General features: G+C 40.8%; 2 protein-coding genes across 3 annotated transcripts in view; one reads left to right on the forward strand and one right to left on the reverse strand.

Moving 5' to 3' along the window:
• The window catches only part of Adk (adenosine kinase), a gene marked incomplete at its 3' end in the record, with an annotated part of 398041 nt that extends 396567 nt beyond the window's left edge, over positions 1-1474 (reverse strand). Inside the window, 1 exon segment of the mRNA NM_001244850.1 lies at positions 1376-1474.
• Positions 1475-1597: 123 nt separating this feature from the next.
• Ap3m1 (adaptor related protein complex 3 subunit mu 1) lies at positions 1598-20892 on the forward strand. Of its 2 annotated transcripts, none has more exons than NM_001323024.1 (9): positions 1598-1634; positions 9114-9389; positions 10060-10231; positions 14127-14264; positions 15127-15212; positions 16069-16202; positions 17139-17346; positions 18379-18523; positions 18946-20892. In NM_001323024.1, exons 1-9 carry the CDS (start codon positions 1602-1604, stop codon positions 19044-19046), a joined length of 1293 nt encoding a protein of 430 aa, NP_001309953.1. In that variant the 5' UTR covers positions 1598-1601; the 3' UTR covers positions 19047-20892. The 2 variants fall into 2 exon arrangements, with proteins under 2 accessions (NP_001309953.1, NP_001231334.1); NM_001244405.2 differs by lacking the exon at positions 1598-1634 and adding an exon at positions 1686-1949.
• The last annotated feature ends 834 nt before the right edge of the window (positions 20893-21726 follow it).

The following is a 21726-nucleotide window of genomic DNA, read 5'->3' on the forward strand; positions in this document are numbered from 1 at the left end:
TTTCTCAAATATTGTGTAAACACACTATAATCAAATAATAAACTTGCATCCTGATACCCTGGGTTCCAATTTCCCTTCCTTAATTGAACTTCAATATTCTCACCTGTAAACTATGAATAATCCCTGCCGTTCTTTCATAGAAGCTTCTTTTTATCATTACTACAGATGGTAAGCATTGTTAAAATGAATCATTATTATCTATAAAGTATTGCCTTTTTAAAAGAAAATCTAAAGAGACAGTATTTACATAATGGGGGCGGGACCACATGTGAAGGTCAGAGAACAACGGAAGTCCAGCACGTGGGTCCTGGAGTCTGAACTCAGGTCATCGGACTTGGCAGCCAATGACTCTTATCTACTGAGCCATCCCACAGGCACAGATAATCTAAAATTTAAAATAAAACAACCTCAGAGTTTTTGCGCACAAAAACCCTCTAAGAATTTTAGAGTAACCATACTTTAAAGCCACTGGAAAGGATTTGGTCATCACCCATTTCACCAAGAGCATGATATAAGGTCCCTACCTAACCTTTTCTTTTCAACTGTGAACAAATTATTCTTTTGAATGGAAAAGATATGTTGAAATAAATGGGATCTGTCTCAGTAATAGCCTCACAGTTTTAAATCAGCTTGATGTGTCTATTTTTAGGTTGAAAAAAATCACTGCCTTCCAATGAGCAATTCAAAGGCATCAAAGGTTGCACACGCTAGACTTATTAGGAAGAAATGCTTTTTAACATAAACGGCTTTTTATAAGTGAAACTTGCAACATCAATTACATGTGTGTCAGGTGTTGGGAGAGCGCTTTCTCCACTGTTGCCAAATATGCAAAGAAAAGCAAACAAAAACTTTCCTAAACATTTAGCCAAATGCTATCCTAGCCAAAGTCTCTGAGTCGGATTGTGGTCCCGGTTTGGGGGGGTGGGGTCTCCGAAGATGATTTCAGAGAGGTGACCAAAAGAAGGTCGAAAACACTCCTCCGCAATGCCTTCCGAAAAACCCCAAGAATTTTATCTTTCACCAGGGTCCAGGGGGCACTGGACTCCTTCCCGCTATACCCCAGGCCAGGATGCAGCTCCAGACGAGTCCTTTGGGGTCGCGCTAGAGCGGCCCGCGAGGACTCGCACGTGGCGCCAGCGGTAGGCTCGGCCCCCGGACCGGCCGCTCTGATTGGTCAATGGCTGCCAGGGCCGGGAAAGCACCTGAGCACGGTTCAAACCAAGGGGTCAATGTGCAGCCACGAGGGCAACTCCCCGAGCTGCAGGTCCCGCGTGTTGGCCCCACGAACGCAAACACCACGCAGCAGCGCCAGCCCACGTGGGCCTTGGCTCGCCGCAAATGCCGTCTCCCTCCTCCCCACGTTGGCGGCTCTCACCTCAGCGCTTGTGGCGCTTCCACCTTCAGCTTTTTGGGCTTTGGCTCCTCAGCAGCTGCCATCTTCGCACTCTCACCCTAGTTTGGCACTATCGCGCGTCCCGCCCCTCAGCCCTGTGGCTCCGCCCCCTCTACTCGTCACCGCCCCTTATCCTAAGCCCCGCCCCTTTTAGCCCCGCCCAATCCGTGACTCTCTAGTCCATAACCATTGGCTCTGCGCGTATCTGATGTCCCGTCCATCCAGGGCCTCGAATACTACGGTAAGGGTCCCCAAACAGAGTTAGGCTGCTGGTGAGCGCCTGCGCTCAGGGAGTGCCAACCTCCCCGTTCTTCCAGACCTCGAGCAACGCAGAAGATTCAGATCCTCAACCTCGGGAGACATTGTTCCTCTCACTGAACGCCTTTCCGCCCATTTTATCTTCCTAGTCCTGCGGCCCTCCTTGGCGTCTCTGAGGCTGCTAGTCAGGCAATCTGTTGGGCACCCCGAACACGGGGTCCTCGCTGCTTTCTCTGCTGCTTCAGCTTCGGTCCAGAGAGGACCCGGCACCGAATCACTGACTCGCCCAGGTGTCGGGGTGAGTGTGAGGGCGGGGAGTCTGCGGGCTGGAGACCGCTCAAAAGCTGGGGAGTAGACTGCATAGCTCAAGCTCAGGGCACTAGCCTGGGCTTCAGCGGCGTCCCTGCTACTGTCGGCCAGGGCCAGGGCCGGGCCTCCTTACGCCCGGCCTTCCGGGCTTTCTAGCCAGCTGGGCCGGAAGGGAGCGGCACACCTGCCAAGTAGGGTTCTCGAACCCTGGACCCCAGGCGCAGGGGGAAAAGGTCTTGTTATCTACAGTGAGGTGGAATACCGATGACTTGAATTCACCAGCCCCCAGATTTGGCCTTGGAGGGCAAAGCTTCTGCTGAGTCTAAAAGAACGTCCTGTTTAGAGGGTGGCATCTGGGTGAGCGAACCCGGGATGGGAAAACCGTAAGAAGGGTGTTGCAGCTTCTCGTGAGATAGATGACAGGGCTGTAAACTGGGAAGATGGAAACGTAATGAGTGGTGGGCTTATTGTCAGTCGTGGATTTGTTTGATCCTGAAGCTTTAACTTCATGGTTGAGAAGTTGGTCACTGTAAAAATCCGGCCTTCTCAAAGGAAAAGAAATGGTTGTGGTTTTTTTTTTTTTTCTTTTGTTTGTTTGTTTTGCAACACTTGGGATTTTGACTTGGAAACACAGTACACAGGAAAAGGGAATTTCTTGCAGCCAAATATACAAATCTAACTTTCTATTGAAAGAAGGAAATGTCCCTTTTCCTCAGAGAGGACAAGTTCTTTCACCTATTTTACCAGTGCTATTATCTGCTGCTTCTCAGTGTCCTTCTTTCAAATTTTTTTCATTTATGTTTGTTGTATGTGTGTTAAATGCCACAGTAAACATGTAGAAGTCAGAGGACAACTCTTGGGACTGGCTTCTCTCCTTCATGAGATGCTTGGGACTCAAACTCAGGGCCTTGGGCTTGGCAGCAGACACTCTTTCCTGATGAGCTATCTCAGTCTCCTTTGTTTTTACCTACTTGCCACTTCTATCTAAACACCACACTGCAATGTCTCCTTTCCAACAGTCTACAGAGCTACCCCTAAAATTACCTCAACCAAGATTGCCGATGTACGCTTGGCCTTAAACCGTATATTCTTGGTGTGGATTAAAAAAAACAAACAAAAAATACTACTTTTTGAATCAGGAGAGATGGCTCACCAGTTAAGAGAGTTGGCTGCACTTTCAGAGGACCTAAATTCAATTTCCAGCACTCTGTGGCCAACAGTTATCTGTAACTCCATTCCCAGAGGATCTGACCCTTTTGGCCTTCTTGGGCACTGCACGCACGCACAGTGCACAGATATGCATGCAAACAAAACACCTGTACATATAAAAATTTAAAGAAAATTTAAAAACCTACTTGGTGAGGCACCAAAACTTTTTCATGCATGAGACTACAATATTATTTTTTTCTAAATTTGTGTGACAGGAGTTGGAAGATGATGCTGAAGAGATGGCTCAGTAATTAAGAGAACTTGTAGAGTTCAGTTCCTATCACCCACATTGGATGACTCACAACCACCTATAACAACAGGGGATCTGATGTACTATTCTGGCCTCTGCAGACACCTGAACTCTCATGGCATATACTCACAGAAGTGCATACACATAAAAACAAAATTAGAATTAAAAAAAAAATGGGTTGTGAGCTGCCTAGGATGGGTGCTGGGAACCCAACTCTGGTCCTCTGCAAAAGCAGTGACTGTTTTTAATCCTACTCTACTGTGCCTCCAACTTCAGGAGATCTACTGGCCTTCTTGGGCACTGCACTTACATGCACAAACCAACACTTGACTACACATTTAAATTCATGAAAAAAATCTTCAATTTGTAGGGAGCTGTGTGACTGACTGAGGGGTAAGAGATTAGACTTTTAAAAGATCCTTGGTAGGGAAAAGAAAATTGTAAAACTTTTTTTGAGATTTATCTTTATTACTTTTCATTGTGTGTGTATTTGCATGTGGGTATGTGCTCATGAGTACAGTGTCCGTGGATATCAAGAACAATGGATCCCCTGGAGCTGGGGTTAGGCTCTGCCTGACATAGGTGGTAGTGCTAGGAATTGAATCTGAGGATTTTTTTTCTTTCAAGACATTTCCAAGATGTGGTTTCTCTGTGTAACCCTGGAACTCACTTTGTAGACAAGGCCCTTCTCTGCCTCCTGAGTGTTGGGAGTAAAGGTGTGGGGCACCACACCCAGCCAGAGTCTAAGTCTTCTGTACCTTCTCTTTCTCCCATTCTTCTGGAAATGCATTACCATACTTTAATTACTCTAAATCTCCCACAACTCTTCCCCGCTTCAACTACATCTTAGTCTGTTTTTAGTTCCACTTCCTTGACTCACATGCTACTCAAATACTGTTTTTGCTTTTGTGTGTGTTTCTTACTATGTGCATAATTTCTTTGTATATAATCCTTATATTTGTAATTCCCATTAACAACATACCAGTCTTTTTGAAGCACCATCCAGTGATTGAATAATATACTTATTTGAATCAAATATATTATGAATTGGGTCAAATTTATGTATGGCTAGGTCTTAATACATCAGATTTCATCTTATTTCTACACAACATAGCCAAACTTAAATACATTTTTGCTCAAAGCCTGTTCGTTTTTTGGTTTTTTTTGTTTGTTTGTTTGTTTTTTCTTTTTCATTTTACTCCATCTTGTGAACCTTTTAGTCCAGGCCCCTACTGTTGCTCATCTCGTGTGTGTGTGTGTGTGTGTGTGTGTGTGTGTGTGTGTGTGTGTGTGATACATATGCTATGTATGCATTTATATAGTACACCATGTGAGTACAATGCCTGTAAAGTCCAGAAGAGGACATTGAACCCCTGGGGACTAGAGTAACAGACAGTGGTTCTCAACCTGTGAGTTGCCACCCCTTTGGGGGAGGTGGTCTAAGACCATTGGAAAACACATCTTTACATTATGATTCATAACAGTAGCAAAATTACAGTTATGAAGTAACAACAAAAATAATTTTATGATTGGGGTTACCACAACATGTGTTTTAAGGGGTGGCAGCATTAGGAGGATTGAGAACCACTAGTTGTAAGGGTGCTGGGAGTCAAACCTTGAGCCTCTGGAAGGGCTGCCAGTTCTCTGAACTGGCAAGTCATTCAGCCCCACTATCACACATCTTAACTGGTGTTACATAAGTCAGTGCCTTGTAACTCAATTTCCATAGTGTACTTAGCTTAATCTCTCTAGAAATGTAAATCAGATTTGAATATTTCCCCTCAAAATAAAAAATAAAATTGGGAAATTACATTACACTGAGAACAACAACCAAGGCTAGCCTGGCCCATGACCAGTGGCTGTTTACATATCTTTACCTTTCATCCCAGCACTTCTTCAACCTTAAGAGTTGCAAAATTTGTTTTGGATTTCTTTCATGTGTTCTCTTGTACCTCTCTATACCTTGAAGATTCCTGTAGCTCACTGTATTGTCCCTATCGTAGAATTTTTTTTTTACTATATTTATATTTGCAACTGAATAATGTAAGTTTAGAAATTTTTTGCTCATCCTCATATCCCCAAATAAAACAAAGAACAGTTTGTTGAAGAGGGTGGGGATGGTCAAGACTCTGGTTATGTCATTTGTGAGTGTATTTGTGCAGGTGCATGCAACTGCAGAGGTCCCTGTTTGTGTGGGACCAGAGGGTTAAGTTTAGTGTCTTTCCCTATAGTCCTCCACCTTGTTTTCTGAGACAGGGTCTCACTGAACCAGTCAGTCACTGACTGGCTAATGGCTGGCCAGAAAGCTCTAAGGATCTGCCCATCTCCAACACCCCCACCTCACCCCATCCCTACTACACTGTTAGGGTTACAAAAGGAAACCACCAGCTCCTGTTTTTATATGGATGCTGGGGATCTAAAGGTTCTCCCACTTACATGGCAGGCACTTTACTGACTGGGCCATCTTCCCAGCCCACATTCTCTCTCTTTAGATATCAGCCATTCTGTGCCTCCATTATGCTTTGTGCAGAAGGAACATCAAGTGTGATGAATGGTTTTTGTTCCTGTTGCTTGCAAGGCTGAGGCAAGGGATTACTTGAACCCCACAAGTTCAGCAACATAAGACCATATCGAAAAGGAAAAACAGAAAACACTTGACTTTCAAAGATATTTTGACTCTTGTAATTGTATTGCTTGTAAGACCTCAGGATGAATGCACATTTAGTAAAGAGGATTCATGAAGCAGTTAAACTACAATCAAAATTCTGATGGGAGTGTTTTATGATTCAAATGGTTGTGGTGGTCCCTGTGCAGTTTTCTAGGAAAATTCAATAAAATGGGTAACAAAATAATTGCTAAACACATAAGTGGTAAAGAAATTAGCTAATTTTTACTGTACTATGTGATTTTGCTTAATCGTTGTATGCATTAGGCAATTGGCCATGTTAGGATAGAAAAACTAAGGTCTCTTTTCTTGTTATAGAAAGTTAAGATGGGTTTTGAAGCCAAGTGCTGTTGAATGCCTGAAATGTTATGCTTTCATCTCAGCACAAAGGATAACAACAGTAAATCCAGTGGTTGGTTTGACAGCAGTGTAGTCTGAAACCTGAACTACTGCCAATAAAAACAACTTTGGTGGAAACTTTCCTGGAAAGAATTTTTCACCAGCTTAAGAAAATGAGTGGAAATCTAGCTCCAAAATAGAAAGTAGTCAAAAACAAGCAACTCTCTTAGAGAGTAATGTGATAATGGAGTGCCACTGTTTTCCATAGGACTAGTGATTTAAAATAATCGGTGTCACTTCATTTATTTCTACTCTAATCTATTAAACTCAGCATAAAAGCTAGAACATATTTTGGTGTAACATTCAACTGTTCCTCTTAAACCAAGCCATACTGTACTATCCAGTAGTATCGAAGCCAGATGTGGGTGTTTAAATTTATTCAAATTAGCTGTTAAATGTGGAACTTTTTGCAATTTACAAATTCCAAGTTTGCAATTTTCAGGATAGCCTAGAATACATAGTGAGACTGTCTCAAAAATAGTTAACATTTCAGTACCTTAGTTGTCTTTGCTACATTTTTGTTTGTTTCCTTTTTAAGACAGGGTTTCATATATCATGAAGTGACTTGAATCTGCTGTGTCCATGGTCCAGGCTGGCATTGAACCCCTGATTTTCCTGCTTCTACTTCTCAAGTGTTGGGATGTACAGATGTATGCCACTACCCCCAACCTCACGTTAGCCTCATTTCTAATACTCAGTATTCAATGGTTACCATATTGGACAGCATAAATAAAGGACATTTCCCTAGCTGTTGAAAACCTAATTAGCTCTGTGTTCAAATACATGCCTGATAATTAGTGTATAAGAGGCAAATTAAGAGCAGGAACTCAGAATTCAGCTGTTAAGTTCAGATCTTATATCTGACACTGTGTGGTCTTAGATGATTGACTTAACTTTTCTGCAACAGTTGTCATAATATAAAATAAAGATGAAACAGACAGTTTTCAGTTGCCCCCATATTGCATAGCTGACAAATATTTTTCTGTTGTTTTGTTTCTTTTTGTTTTTAAGACATGTGTCCCATATGAACCTCAAATTTGCTATGTAACACACATGATAAATACCATGGCCAAAAGCAACTTGGGAAAGAAAGGATTATTTGGCTTTCACATCCAGATTACAGTTGTTCATTGAGGGAAGTCAGGACATAACTGTATGTTAACCTGTCTTTGTGCCTGAAAGGGGGAGTGTGGATTGAGAAACATTAAGTAAAGATACTAAGGAAGAGAGAGACACAGAATAGAGTCAGGAGGGTAATCCAGTGAATACTGAATGTGCCAAGTTTATTCTTCAACAATCTTAAATACCCCAACCAAAAAGGGGAAAATGGCAAAAAAAAAAAAAAAAAACCCTTCTTTATCAAGATACAAGGAAGAAACAAACTTTCTTCCTTAATTCTCCAAACATTTGGTAACCATGCCTTAGACTAAATTTCTCATTCTCTTGTCTTGAGGGTTAAGAGTAACAACGCCTAAGGCCAAACATCCTACAGTAGCAATGCCCTAGACCTTTAGGTCTTGTGACTTTAACCTTGGAAAAGTAAAGATAGTTTTAAACTCTCTGACCTTAAGCCAAGATGAAATGAAGCTATTTTTATGGGCCCCGACACAAAGCTATGGAGGAAAGCTGTTTAGTGGCTTGCTCAGCTTCTTATATCCCCCAGAACCACCTGCCAAGGGGGAGCAACACCCACAGTGTGCTGGGTCTTCTTACATCAGTCAAGAAAAAATGGCCAATGGATATGCTCACAGAAAAGTCTGATGGAGCGGTTCCTCAATTAGGATTTCCTCTTCCAGATTTACCTAGGCTGTTTCAAGTTGGCAGAATTAACCAGCACTTACCTATATATTACATTGATTAACTGTTCTATGTTCAACCAAACTTGCATTCTTGGAATAAATAACACTTTTTAAAATTTGTTGCTGAATTTAGTTTTCCAGCGATACTGATCTGCAGTTACTTAAAGGACTTTTTTTTCAAACAAAATGTTTTGATCATATTCTTTGTCTTCCCATTACCTAGGTCCTCCCCATATCCCTACCCACCCAACTTCATGTTCTCTCAGTCCAAAAGAAAAAAAGGAAAGATGGCAAAGGGGGGGGAGGGGAGTACACACACACAAAGTGGAGTACTTCTTGTGTTAGCCAGCTGCACCTGTACATGGGGCCTGCCCTAGAGTGTGGTTGATAAACACAATGATTCATGTAGAGACACATGATTTTCCCTTTCCTAGCAGGTATTAGTTGCAAATAGCTTCTTAGGGGTGGGACTTGGTATCTACTTCCCTTTCTCTATGCTGTGCTTTTTGTCTGGTGTTAATTTGTGGAGGTCTTTGTATGGTGTCACAGTCTCCATGAGTTCATATGTGTATCAGTTCTTTTGTGTCTAGAAGATGCTGTTTCCTTGGAGTTGTCTACCACTTCTGGTTCTTGAAATTTTTCTGTCTCCTCCTCTCCATAGTTCCCTGAGTCTTAAGGAAGGGATGTGATAAAGACAATCTGTTTAGAGATGAGTGCTCCAAAGTCTCACTCACTAGACATTGTCCAGTTGTGACTCTTTATGTTTATTACATCTACTGCAACTGTGCATTTCAGTGTACAGTAAGTATAAGGCCCCTTTTTCCTTCACAGAAAATGATCCACAGTCTATTTCTCATCAACTGCTCTGGCGACATATTTCTAGAAAAGCACTGGAAGAGCGTTGTAAGCCAGTCTGTCTGTGACTATTTCTTTGAAGCTCAGGAGAAAGCTGCTGATGTTGAAAATGTACCACCTGTCATTTCAACACCTCACCACTACCTCATCAGTATCTACCGGGATAAGCTCTTCTTCGTGTCTGTCATACAGACAGAAGTGCCACCTCTCTTTGTAATTGAGTTTCTGCATCGAGTTGCTGACACTTTTCAGGTTTGTATTCATCAAACTGCTGTAACTAGATCACTCAAGATACTTGAGAGACCAGTGTTCCTGTTTGTTACTTAGGCTCTTGATGTGTACAGTGTGACTTTCCTTAATAATTAAACATAACCTCATAAACACTTGTATTCAGTCACACACATTGCTGCTCTGTTCATTTTTATATGTGTGGCAAACTATACCATCAGGAAATGAGAGTGCCCACTTAGAATTATGTGGATTGCCACAAAGATTTATTGATCATGAGCTCTTCTAAGTTTACATTATCTATTTTCTCTTGTTTTGGTAAATAAACCAAATAGCTTAAAGCTTTATGTGTTTGGGAGTGGTTTATCAGGGCTAATGAAGTTTACAGTTAACATTTCAGTACTTTCTAACATGATATATGATAGGAATCAATTTTGTATAAATATAGTTGGAAAATATTGTAGAAAAATGTTGGCAAGTTCCCGGACAGGCTCCAAAACTACACAGAAAACCCTGTCTTGACAAACCAAGGGGAGTGGGGGGAGTAGGTTAGGTCTTCTTAGATAATTTTTTATGTCTATATATATATCTAAGGTCTTAAACCATGAGTTAAGCTACTGTTTATTTTTCAGAACAAGAAAAGCAAGCCTTCCTTCATGCTTTCTGTTGTTCAATATTATGAATATTTTGTTAGGACTACTTTGGTGAGTGTTCAGAGGCTGCAATTAAGGATAATGTGGTCATAGTGTATGAGCTCTTGGAAGAAATGTTAGACAACGGATTCCCACTGGCTACTGAATCTAACATTTTGAAAGAACTGATTAAGCCACCAACAATTCTACGTTCTGTCGTCAATTCTATTACAGGTATGAAAGCTGAAAACACTCTGCTAGGAAGTGATCCACTGAAACTTTATGAACAGCCCATTTTGTTCATATGGCAGACTATTAGGGTAGTCTAATTTGGCCAAAATTAAAATTACCAATAATGTTAAAATAAATGGTGGGTGGGTGTGTGTGGGTGGGTGGGTGTGTGGGTGGGTGTGTGTGTGTATACATGCTTATACACAAATGCATGCCTGTTTCCATGCCATAGCATAGTTACGGAGATCAGAGCTAGGGATTCAATCAGGTCTTCAGGTGTTACCTACCTACCGATTGACCCATCTGGCCAGCCCCCCTTTTCTTTTGAGAAAGAGAGAGCAAGAATAATAACAAAAACAGATATATAAAGTCATATATAGCTCATGTGTGTAATCATAGCACTTAGGAGGCTGACCAGGGAATTGCTAAGTTCAAAGCCAGTCTGTGGTACAGAGTGAGAAATATGTTTCTTTTATTAAAAGAGACTCAGTCTTGCATGACAAAGGACTTTTAGGGTCCAGGTATAGCTCAGTGGTAGAGCATTTGCCTATTGCTAGGTTCAATGCCCAATATTTCAAAGAAAAGAACTAGTAAAATAAGTAGAAAATTAGATTGTTAATAGAACTCATGTATAGTGGACTTTCTGCTTTTGTTATAAGCTTCCAGTTGAGTTTCATTGTAGACCACACCTAGAAATCAAGTATGCCCAGACAATCTTTTGAGGATTAAAGGTCTTCTAGAGAGAGTGGGCTTGGAGACAAAAACCTTTAATCCCAGGATTCAGGAGATGAAGGCAGGTGGATGGATCTCTGAATTAGAGGCCAGCCTGGTCTACACACGAAGTCTCAGGTCAACCTAGCTCTGGGACTGTGTTCAAAAAAGAAGAAGAAGTCTTCTGGAGGTAGAGTTTTATGGAATGTAGTTTAAATATCTAAACATTTTAAAGAGCAATTCCATACTTCAAGGACATTGTATTGAGGTACTGGAAAACTCACAATATTCAGTGGTGGGGCAACAAAAATGGGGGGGAAAAACAAGCACAAAATCATCAAGGTTTTGCGCGCGCGCGCGCGCGCGTGTGTGTGTGTGTGTGTGTGTGTGTGTGTGTGTGTGTGTGTGTTTACGAAGATAAATTCTAAAATGGCCAGTTTATGGTGGTGCCACCTTTAATCCAGCACTCAGGAGGTACAAGCAGACGGATCCCTGAGTTTGAAGCCAGCCTGGTCTACAGAGTCAATTCCAGGAGAGCCAGGGCTGTTACACAGAGAAACCCTGTCTCGAAAAACAAAACAAAATCTAAAATGTTTACATTGGCTATCTCTAGCTAAGAAAACATCTTTATTTTGCTTTATACATTTTTAGGGGGGTGTGTGTGAATGCCCAGGATAGAGATGTCCTGCTCTATCACTCTCACCTGATTCCTTTTTTTGAGACAATGTCTCTCACTTAACCTGAAACTAGGCTGGTGGCCACCAAGCCCCAGCCATCCTGTTTTGACCGCCACAGTGCTTGGGACATGGGTATGTGCACAGCCATACCCATCTTTTTTTGTGGGGCTGGGATCTGGAGTCAGGCCCTCATTTTTGCAAAGCAAGCACTTTTATCCCCTGAGCCATCTCTCCAATCCACTTCATACTTTAACTTTCCAAAAAAAAATGTATTTAATAGGAAAAAATTAATGTGAAACTATAGCATGGTTTGATAAAGTTTAAGAGAATAGTTCAGGCTGGATGTGGTGGTACATACCTGTAATCCCAGCTACTAGGGCAGCTGAAGGAGAACAGCTTTGAGTTTGTGGCTAGCCTGGATTACAAAGTGAGAGAATGTGATACACCTGGGCTATATAGATATATATATATTAGTAGAGTCTTGCTTATTATACTAAGGCTTTGTTTCTGTGCCTAGTATGACACATACGTACACATACCAAAGAATGGTTCAATGGATGAAGTAACTTGAACTACCTCGTGGCCCTAACACAAGCCCTGCAGAATCAGTAGGTTACAGAATAAGATAGAGAAATGAGAGCAGTTATGAAGAAAATACACATAAAATGGAAGACTGAGTTGTATTAGCCCCTCTAGCAGTAGAGCTTTTTGTAATTGAACACTGAAGGTACACTTAGAAGGTAAGACTGGGCTGAGTGTGATGTGGGAAGCTGAGACAGGAGACTGTTTGTCCCCAGGGCTAAGCAGTACGTCAAGCTTTTATCAGAAGGCGAGTGGGAAGCATAAAGGCTTCTGAACAGGGAAATAGTATGATTAAACAGTGTTTTTATAATACTCTTGGAAAGTAACAGGTTGGAGACAGGAGGGCCATCTATAAATAAGCTGTAAAAAGAGTGTTAGCCTTCTTAGCATAGTGAGATATATGTGTAATCCTAGCACCTAGGAAGCTGGTGTCGGAAGATCCCTAGTTCTCAGGCATTCTGGGCTACATACATTCCTCGTCCTTAAAAACTAATCTAGATTTGAACATACTGTGTTGCTGTGTAGCCAAAGATGACTTTGAACTTCTAATTCTCCTGCCTCCACTGTCTCACCAGTGCTGAGGTTAAAGCGTGTGCTCCACCATTCAGTGCCAGAGAATTCAGTGCCAGGGCTTTATGCCTACTAGACAAGCATGCTGCCTGTTTTTTGTCCCTGTGAACATAGGGCTTTATGTATACTAGGCAAACACACTGCCTATTATGTCCTGAAACCATATTTTATGTTTGATTTAAGCTTGGTGTGGTTTTGTGTGTGGTTTTTTGGTTTTTTTTTTTTTTTTTTTTAAGACAGGGTCTTACTCTGCAGCTCAGGCTTTCCATTAGCAATCTTCCTGGCTTAGCCTCCTGAATGTTGGGGTATAGGATATGCTCCCTGTCTTGCAACCTGTTTAATCAAGACAGGGTCTTGCTGTGTAATTCTCACCGCCCCAGAATTCACAATGTAGACCAGGCTGGCCTCAGACTTGTTGCTATCCTCCTACCTCTGCCTCTCAAGTGCTGGGATTATAAAAAAAGAAAATAGAATGAACAAAATAGAAAAAAGTTGGAGGAAATATTTAAAGAAATGTGCCTAAATGTTAATGGTTGTTGATGTTAGTAAAAAACATCTTTTTTAAAAAAAAATGTTTTATAAAGTTACTACCTTTTACAACTGTTCAGCATGGATTACTTTTGAATTAAAAATGTAAACTAACCAAAATGTTTGGTAAGTCATAGTGGAAGGGTTTCTATTTGGATAGTCATACATATGCAGTTTGCCTGGAAGTTGGCCAGATATGAACATTAGTCACATTTCAGGCAAGATGGCATGTTGATCTTAAGAAAGGTATTGGGGCTTTTGTTTTGTTTTGCTATATTGGGGATTGAGGGTAGAGCCATGTGCCTGCTTGGCAAATGCTATACTACAGAGCTACATTCTCAGTGGTGTGCTAATATTGAAATGGGAATAAGCAAAAATATGTTCTTCACCTAGTTACTCCACAGAGTCTAACTTGGCAGCATCTCATGTAGAATTCCCCTGAATACCAAATAACCAGGTTCAGACTATATTCTCAGTGGGGACTTCTGCCCACTAGGTTGTTCAGCAGCCAGGCCTCTTTTTCATTGCAGGCAGCAGGATAAGATTCTGTTATTGAGCCAGTGGAGTTAGTTTAGGTTACTGCTAACACACAAGAAGCAAAAGATAAGTGAATGCATTTATCTTGATCTAACAGGTACACAGAGGAGCACATGGCCTATCTCTGTCCTCTTGCATGGAATATGTCTCTACCAGTTCTAGAGCCCATCCTCAGCTGCAGTGAAGGAAAATCCAAATGTAAAGCAGAAGCTAAAGCATCCTTTTTCCTTTTTTAATAGCTTTTTCTGATAACCATTACACACATCTACTTTGCTTTCTTTTCTAATTTCTAGGCAGTAGTAATGTTGGGGACACACTCCCCACCGGGCAGCTATCCAACATCCCATGGCGTCGAGCAGGAGTAAAGTACACAAACAATGAGGCCTATTTTGATGTAGTTGAAGAAATAGATGCAATTATAGATAAATCAGGTAATTGTGTGCATGTGGTCCTCTGGGGAAAAAAAAAACAATTCAATTGACACAAGCTGAATTGAAAACTGAAATCCGTTAGCATGGTAGTCTTCAGCAGAAAATCATTCATTTTCCTGATGATTTATAAATCCTTTTGTTCTGCCCAAAGGTTACATATAATTTTCATAACCACTGATTGAGATAGTGCCAGGTGTTTGTAAGTGCCTCTTGCAGCTTACTTATCTGACAGGTATTATATAACTGTGGTAATCACGCTGCTTACCTGCTATGTGTACAGTGCTTCAGCTAAAGGCTTCTGGTTGCTTTTAACAAAGAAGACATTGGTGGTAAATACTAAAATCACAAAACATCTCATCCTAACCTCATGTTTATACATAAAGCAACTGAGACTCAGAAGACTCCATAACATGTTAAACATAATACTAGTTGATATGTGGGGATGACCGACTTTTTGTGAATAACAGATATTACCTTGTCTTTCCATTATAATCTTCAGGCATTCAGAATAATGAATCATGACTCCTGCTCCTTAAAAGGTAGCCTATGGCTTGGTCCATTTCATGAGAAACCTGCTTCATTTTTAAATTCTGTTAAAATATTTTAAACTTCTGTCCAAATAATCTTACAAGATTGACCCTCTAAAGATTTGATCTTCCTTAGATTTATACTCTAGTTAGTTAGAGTGAGAAATGCTGTTGAAACTAGTGTAATAGATACTCCACCAACTAACCTGTTAGAGAGGTTCAAAGCTTTGTAATTTTGATACCCAGGATATGTTTTCATTACTCCAGGTACAGTGAGAGCTCTAGAGAAGACCCAAATTCCATTAAGGTTATCAACTTTTTATTTCTTTCTCTAGGATCTACAGTGTTTGCAGAAATTCAGGGGGTCATTGATGCTTGCATTAAGCTCTCTGGAATGCCTGATCTCTCTCTCTCTTTCATGGTAAGTTTTGATCTGTTCTACAGTCCCTTTCATGCCTAATACATTTGAAGTGCTAAATGATGTGATAATTACCAACATAAGATTGTATCTGAAATTTTTTTATTTGTGTGTGTGTTTGAGTTGGCTTGTATTTACCAGGGCACACGTGTGGAGATGAGAGGGCAACATCCAGGAATTGATTCTCTCCTTCCACCGTGTGGTTCCTGGGGATCAAACTCGGGTCCTCAAGCTTGGCAGCAAGCACCTCTACATGTTAAGCTATCTCCCCAGCCCTGGAGTTTGTTTATTAGGTTACAAAGGGCTATCTCAGAAATATTCCTAGCACAGCTTTCCAGAGAGGAGCTGACACACTGAACATGGCCTTTATGGAAAAGTGGAAGGGAAGTCTTTACCGAGTGTGCTATAAGTGGCTCAGAATTCACTGTCTAGCTTTTGTATCTCCACTGTCATTTTTACCAGATATTTGCTCTGCTTGTGTAAAGAGACATTGATGCTTTGCATCATTTAGATTCAGCATGACACACTGCTAAAAACAGCTAAGAGAAGTGTGTTCTGGTTCTGTCTTTGTTACCAGTTTCTCTTGACTTTCTTCAACCTCAGATTTCATCATCTATGGAATATAGATAATGCTGCTTGTTTTTTCTCCCCACAGTTTATAAACTTCAAGTAAAGTAATGTATATAAAATGTTTGCAAACTTTAAAAGTTCATGAAACTAAAAGGTTATTTTGATGTGTTCCTAATAAATTTTTACACTGCCTTTATGACTTAGGGAGCCTATTAATTTATCATAATATGTAAATACTGTTGTCATACTCCTTATACACTGTGCATATGGCTTTTTCTTTTCCTGACAGAACCCAAGGCTTCTAGATGATGTCAGCTTCCACCCGTGCATCCGGTTCAAACGTTGGGAATCAGAAAGAGTTTTGTCATTTATTCCTCCAGATGGGAATTTCCGACTCATATCATACCGTGTCAGCTCACAGAAGTAAATTGATGCACCAGCCAGAATTTGCCATCACAGACAAACAATTTGAATAGAACTCCCCTGCTCTTGTTTCATTTTTACAGTTTAGTTCTTGAGTTCATCTTGGCTTGCTTACTCAGCCATGGCTCACCTGGAGACCTAGTGAGAACTGGTGATATGTACCTAAAACAATCAAGTGTTTCTGAACCTGAAAGTGGAGTATGGAGGAGAGTAGGTTAAAATCTGTACCTAAAAGCAAGCCTTTAAAATATGCATAACCTGTGCAAACCATGCACTTGGTGCCTTAATCCTACTGTGTTCTCTAACCTGACAAGACAGCCACGCCCTAAGATGTTTCCTCAGATATCTGCTTCAAGTGTTCTCTACATTGAGTTTGAGGGGTAGGAGGTGGTTCTTATTTTTAAGATAGAGCCTTATTTGTAATCCAGACTGGCCTCAAACTCTGAATCCTCCTGCCTTAGCCTCCTGAGGGCTGGGATTATTGATAGTAAAACCACACTCAACTTGAACAGTTTAACATTGTCACCTGTAACTAACTTGTCCCTTTAAATACCAGAAAGCATTTGGGTAGCAAACTGAAACTTTTTTTCAAGAATTATTTCTTAGCACTTCAAATTCTTTTAAGGGCCTCTCCTCCCTTCCTCCCTCTCCTTTTCCCTCCCTCCTATAGCCCTCTACCCCAGTGTTTATACTATATTTAAACCAGATTTCTGTTTTGGCTTATGTGTTTGTTATCAACCCAAACTGTCCTAGCACATTGGTACAGAACACCCTGCTGTCCTCAACAACCCCAGTGCAGAGGCTGCATCTCCTAGGGTATATGGCCCTGTGGCACAGTTACAGACAGCATGGAGCACATGCTACACCTGGAGTTGTCCATACCTTTCACTATGTACATATGTACTTTCGTGTCTTTCTCTCTGTGTCTTTTTGTAGTCTTGTGGCAATACCAGTGTATGTGAAACACAGTATCAGCTTTAAGGAAAACAGCTCTTGTGGCAGATTTGATATAACAATTGGACCTAAACAGAATATGGGAAAAACTATTGAAGGAATCACAGTGACTGTTCACATGCCAAAAGTTGTACTGAATATGAACCTGACACCAACACAAGGCAGCTATACATTTGATCCAGTAACCAAGGTACAGCCGCTTCAACAATGAAGAGTGAGCAGTGTTGTGTGATCTCTTTTGTGGGTGGGGGTGGAGGACACAGTAGTTGGGAAAAGTGTCCTTGCATTACTTACACATGCCTCTATAAGGGTTTTCAGAGACTATAAAAGATGATTTTTCTCTCAGCTGCTCTGCTTCCTTAGTTAGCAAATGTGCAGAATAATTGAGTGCTTGATAAATGAGATATGTTTTGTTTGATTGGGGGGGGGTCTTACCGTGTAGCCCACTCAGAACCCCCTGCCTCCGAGTTCTAAATTAAAAGTATGTATCACCACACCTACCTGAGGTGTAATTTTGACTAACTTCATAGAGCATTTTTTTTTTTGGGGGGGGGGTTGGGTTTTGTTGTTTTTGTTTTATCTTGTTTTTTGAGACAGGGTTTCTCACGGTAGTCCTGGCTGTCCTGGAATTCAATATGTAGACCAGGCTGGCCTGGAACTCAACAGAGGCCTCTGCCTCCTGAGTGCTGAAATTAAAGGTGTGAGCCACCACACATAGAACATTAAAAGATCTTCCAACCTTGGAGCTGGGGAGATGGCTCAGTGGCTAAGAACACTCAAATATGATTCCCAACAACCATATTGGAGGCACAGAACTGCCTGTAGCCTCAGCTGCAGGGGATCTAACACCCTCTTCTGGCCTCCATGGGCTCTGTATTCTCGTGCACAACCCCACATAGATACATGTGCGCATATAAAGAACTTCTACATCTTAAGAATTCCAGAACCTTCCAGAGACCATGTAAGTCTAAGCAGGAGAGTTCCACATCCTTGTCTTCCACTCCAGCTACAGCCAAACTTTCATCTATTACTGTTTCCACACAGGTGATTTCGCTGGAACAAAGGGTCTGTAGCTGAAAGTTTAATGATAGTAATGTAAATCGGTTGTCTATTCCAGGGTTGTTCTGTTTTTCAAGACACTGCTTCATTTTATGTAGGAGCTTCTAGTGTCTGTTAACCTCTGTAACACATGGTTCAGATTTTTTTCTCTTGTCTTTTTAAGGTACTAGCATGGGATGTGGGGAAAATTACTCCACAAAAGCTCCCAAGTCTTAAAGGACTGGTAAATTTACAGTCAGGAGCACCCAAGCCAGAAGAAAATCCAAGCCTCAACATACAGTTCAAGATCCAGCAGCTTGCTATTTCAGGTAAAGATAGGTATGCTGTGTGTCAACAGGAAATTAGAATTAGGAGTTTGGAAGAGTTCTGACAGTTCTGCCCTTGAAAGAGCAGCTGCTCCAGTTTGCCTGCTGTGGTGCTGACCTCAAGGCACCAAGCGTTTGGGAGAACAGCTCCTTTTACATTCTTCCATCACACGTGCCTCATCACACCTGCATTTAAGCACCAGAGATGTAGTCATTTGTGTTCACAGAAGTAGAGTTAGCTAGCTTCACAAGCAATTTTTTGGCCACAGTATAGGCATCAACTATACTCCCCAGAGCATAATGCATGAAAAAGGACATTGTTTCCACAATGTACAGTGTCACATCTAGGGTACAGTGTTCATTGCTAAAGAAATCTTGCATTATTACTGGGATAGTAATGATTTGTTTCATTCTTTTTGACACAGGCTTAAAAGTGAACCGCTTGGACATGTATGGGGAGAAGTATAAGCCATTTAAAGGAGTCAAATATGTCACAAAAGCCGGGAAGTTTCAAGTGAGGACATGAGAAGAGGCCAGAATTCCTTAAGATGTTTGTTTTTCAAGTGTCATTACAATTTATTACTATTAGGTACCAAGTGAGTGGGAATACATATAAAGCATTTGTGTCAAGCTACACTGCTAACGAAGTTGCTTAGTATCAATCTAGGGTTCTTAAGGAGCTTAAAGCTAAGGAGAGTTTTCTAAAGACTTAGCTTATTTTGTATCTTTTCACTTAGGAAAAGATTTAGATGATTTCTTCCAAGGGGGCTACCAGCTGAATGCTGCACATTGTAACAGTAAAGGCAGAAGGCTACAATGGTAGCCTCTCTTACAGCCAGTGAACTGGTCTCATCCACCAGCAGGAACTGTCTCAGCCTTGATGTGTCAGGTGCAGCCAAGTGTCACACCTTCTGATGTTAGCCATCTCAAATCAGTGTCTATCCCACAAGAGGAGATTCCCCCACCCCAAGAAGTTTACAGAAAACTGCCTCTTCAAGTGTTTGCCTTACTCAGCTTTTCACTTGTGCCATTAAGCAAGCACTGTAGCAAAAGCCACCTCCACATGGCCCTGGCAGGGAGCATTGCTGCTCCATGCTCCATTGTCACTGTACTTGGTATTATATTTTTTTATGAATAAGATTTTTACGTAAAGCTCAGATTTTGATTTACAAGGACTTTGCTGCAGTAGATATACCATCAATCATCAGTTCAGCTGCTAGATAGCACAATCAAAATCATTTGCATCAAAGGGGCAAATACTTTATTAATAAAAGGGAACACTACTTCTGCTTTTAGGAAGTTAATGCAGGCACAAGTGTTTGTGCTTTTAAACGAATCAAAGTAGTAAAAGAGAAAATTAAGCAAAACCTTTGCCATTCTGTTTTATTAAAACTTTATCTAATGCCACTCCAACCTAGTAAGCCTGAAAGCCTCATGCCCTAGTTCAGCAAAAGGAGGAAAATATATGTTTCACTACTATTACTTTTCTCTTTTCAATCTTTTATCTTTTTGTGCTTAAATGGTTGGATTTACCAGTATGCCCTGTATTTGGAGGAGCTCCTTTCACCCTATATATATTCCAAGGCCTTGTGAAGGCACCTTCCCAAAACTCCCCACCTCGTCAAAATGTGACTGAAGGACTCAAATGTCTTTGCTGTACTGTGTACACAGAAGAATATTATACTGAAGGACAAACAACATCCTCAGTAATGATTTATACCAATCAGTTATTACACTAGGAAAGTCAAGTCTATGATTCATTCCATTCTGCATCAATTGCTTAAAGAACCTCAAGCGGTGATTTTCCCTCATACATAAGGCTGAAAGTTAAGATCTAAGTGCTTGTTCTTCCTATTTCTCCTTGCTTTTCTTTAGACTATTTGACTATTTTCTTGTCCTGTGGCCCATTATTTTCTTTCATCTTTCCCTTACTGTGCTATTTATGATGTATGCTTACTCCTTACTGGATTGCTAATGATGCAATAGCAATGTTATTATTATTACCCTCATCTAATTAGGCTAGTTTTTGCAACTTCAAATAAAAATTTCTTGAGCAGCCAATCTTAGATTGGCAGCTTTAAGTCACAATGCAAAGTATTTATTACCTTTGACTAAGATTGGTTATCTAGCTCTAGTCTTAATATCCTGTCTTTACCTCAGAAACATTCATAGACTGTCCAACATTCCTCCTGTGCAGTCTTGTCTATCAAAGTAGAACATATATCAAGAGTCCCTCGTCTCTAATAATTTCTGCTAAAACAGCCAAGCAGACTGTGTTCCTTTACAGTTAAATTATTGTATTTATTAATTTGATAGAGCCCAGTAAGTTCTTTCCCTAGCTTTGGCTATAATGTCAATAAAAATATTAAAGCAAGAAATTGATTTTTTTTAAGTTTGATTGTTGATGGAACATTCTCATATCTAGGCTATGTTAGAGCCGGCTGCATCAGATCAGTTTCTTCTGTATCCCAAGTGTTGCTTGAAGAACATTCAAGAGGCTCTTTCCTAATTCATCTTTTTAAAGTGTCCCCTTTCTAGTCACACGTTACTTCCCAAGAACCTTAAACACAGGATTCTGCTTAATCCAGCATATTCCCTTTTGTTCTTAAGGAACCATACTCTAAGAACAAATAAAACAGATGCTTATTTTCTGTGTGAGGTAGCCCCACCCACCCACACAGGGAATGCAGATGGTAGGTTCATTTCTTAAATGGTGCTACAGAAGAACCCTGGAAATATGCTGGATTTTTGTTGTCGTTAGAAGCAACTGGTTAGAAAAAAAGAACTACAGTATCAGCTAAGCTAATTCTACAGCCTTGGACATAGGCTTCAGTTCACTTCTCCGGTCAGAGTAAATTTCATCCTGCAGTATTATTTAACCTTCCCTCTACCCTCAGTTCTAGAAAATTAGGCAACAGTGTTTTTTGTTTTAGTGCTTCAGTGCTTCCTCAAGCAGGAAGATGAGTGTGTATCCAAAGCTAGTTTTACTGCACAGCCATAGTGGATCCTGACAACACTATTCTGTACTGGGGTTAGAACACACAAAAGTGCCCCTCATATTTCACAACTTTAGCGTTTTTAAAGGACAGTTGTGGTCTCCAGTAATAGCTAAATTCTTCTACAATGAGAGTTACCTCAACCAGGGTGACCCACATTTGGCTGCTTTGTCCACTGGTAACTTGTGATTTCTGCTCCTTCTAAAGTAT

Source organism: Cricetulus griseus (genome assembly GCF_003668045.3).
Source record: "Cricetulus griseus strain 17A/GY chromosome 1 unlocalized genomic scaffold, alternate assembly CriGri-PICRH-1.0 chr1_1, whole genome shotgun sequence".
Classification (NCBI taxonomy): domain Eukaryota; kingdom Metazoa; phylum Chordata; class Mammalia; order Rodentia; family Cricetidae; genus Cricetulus; species Cricetulus griseus.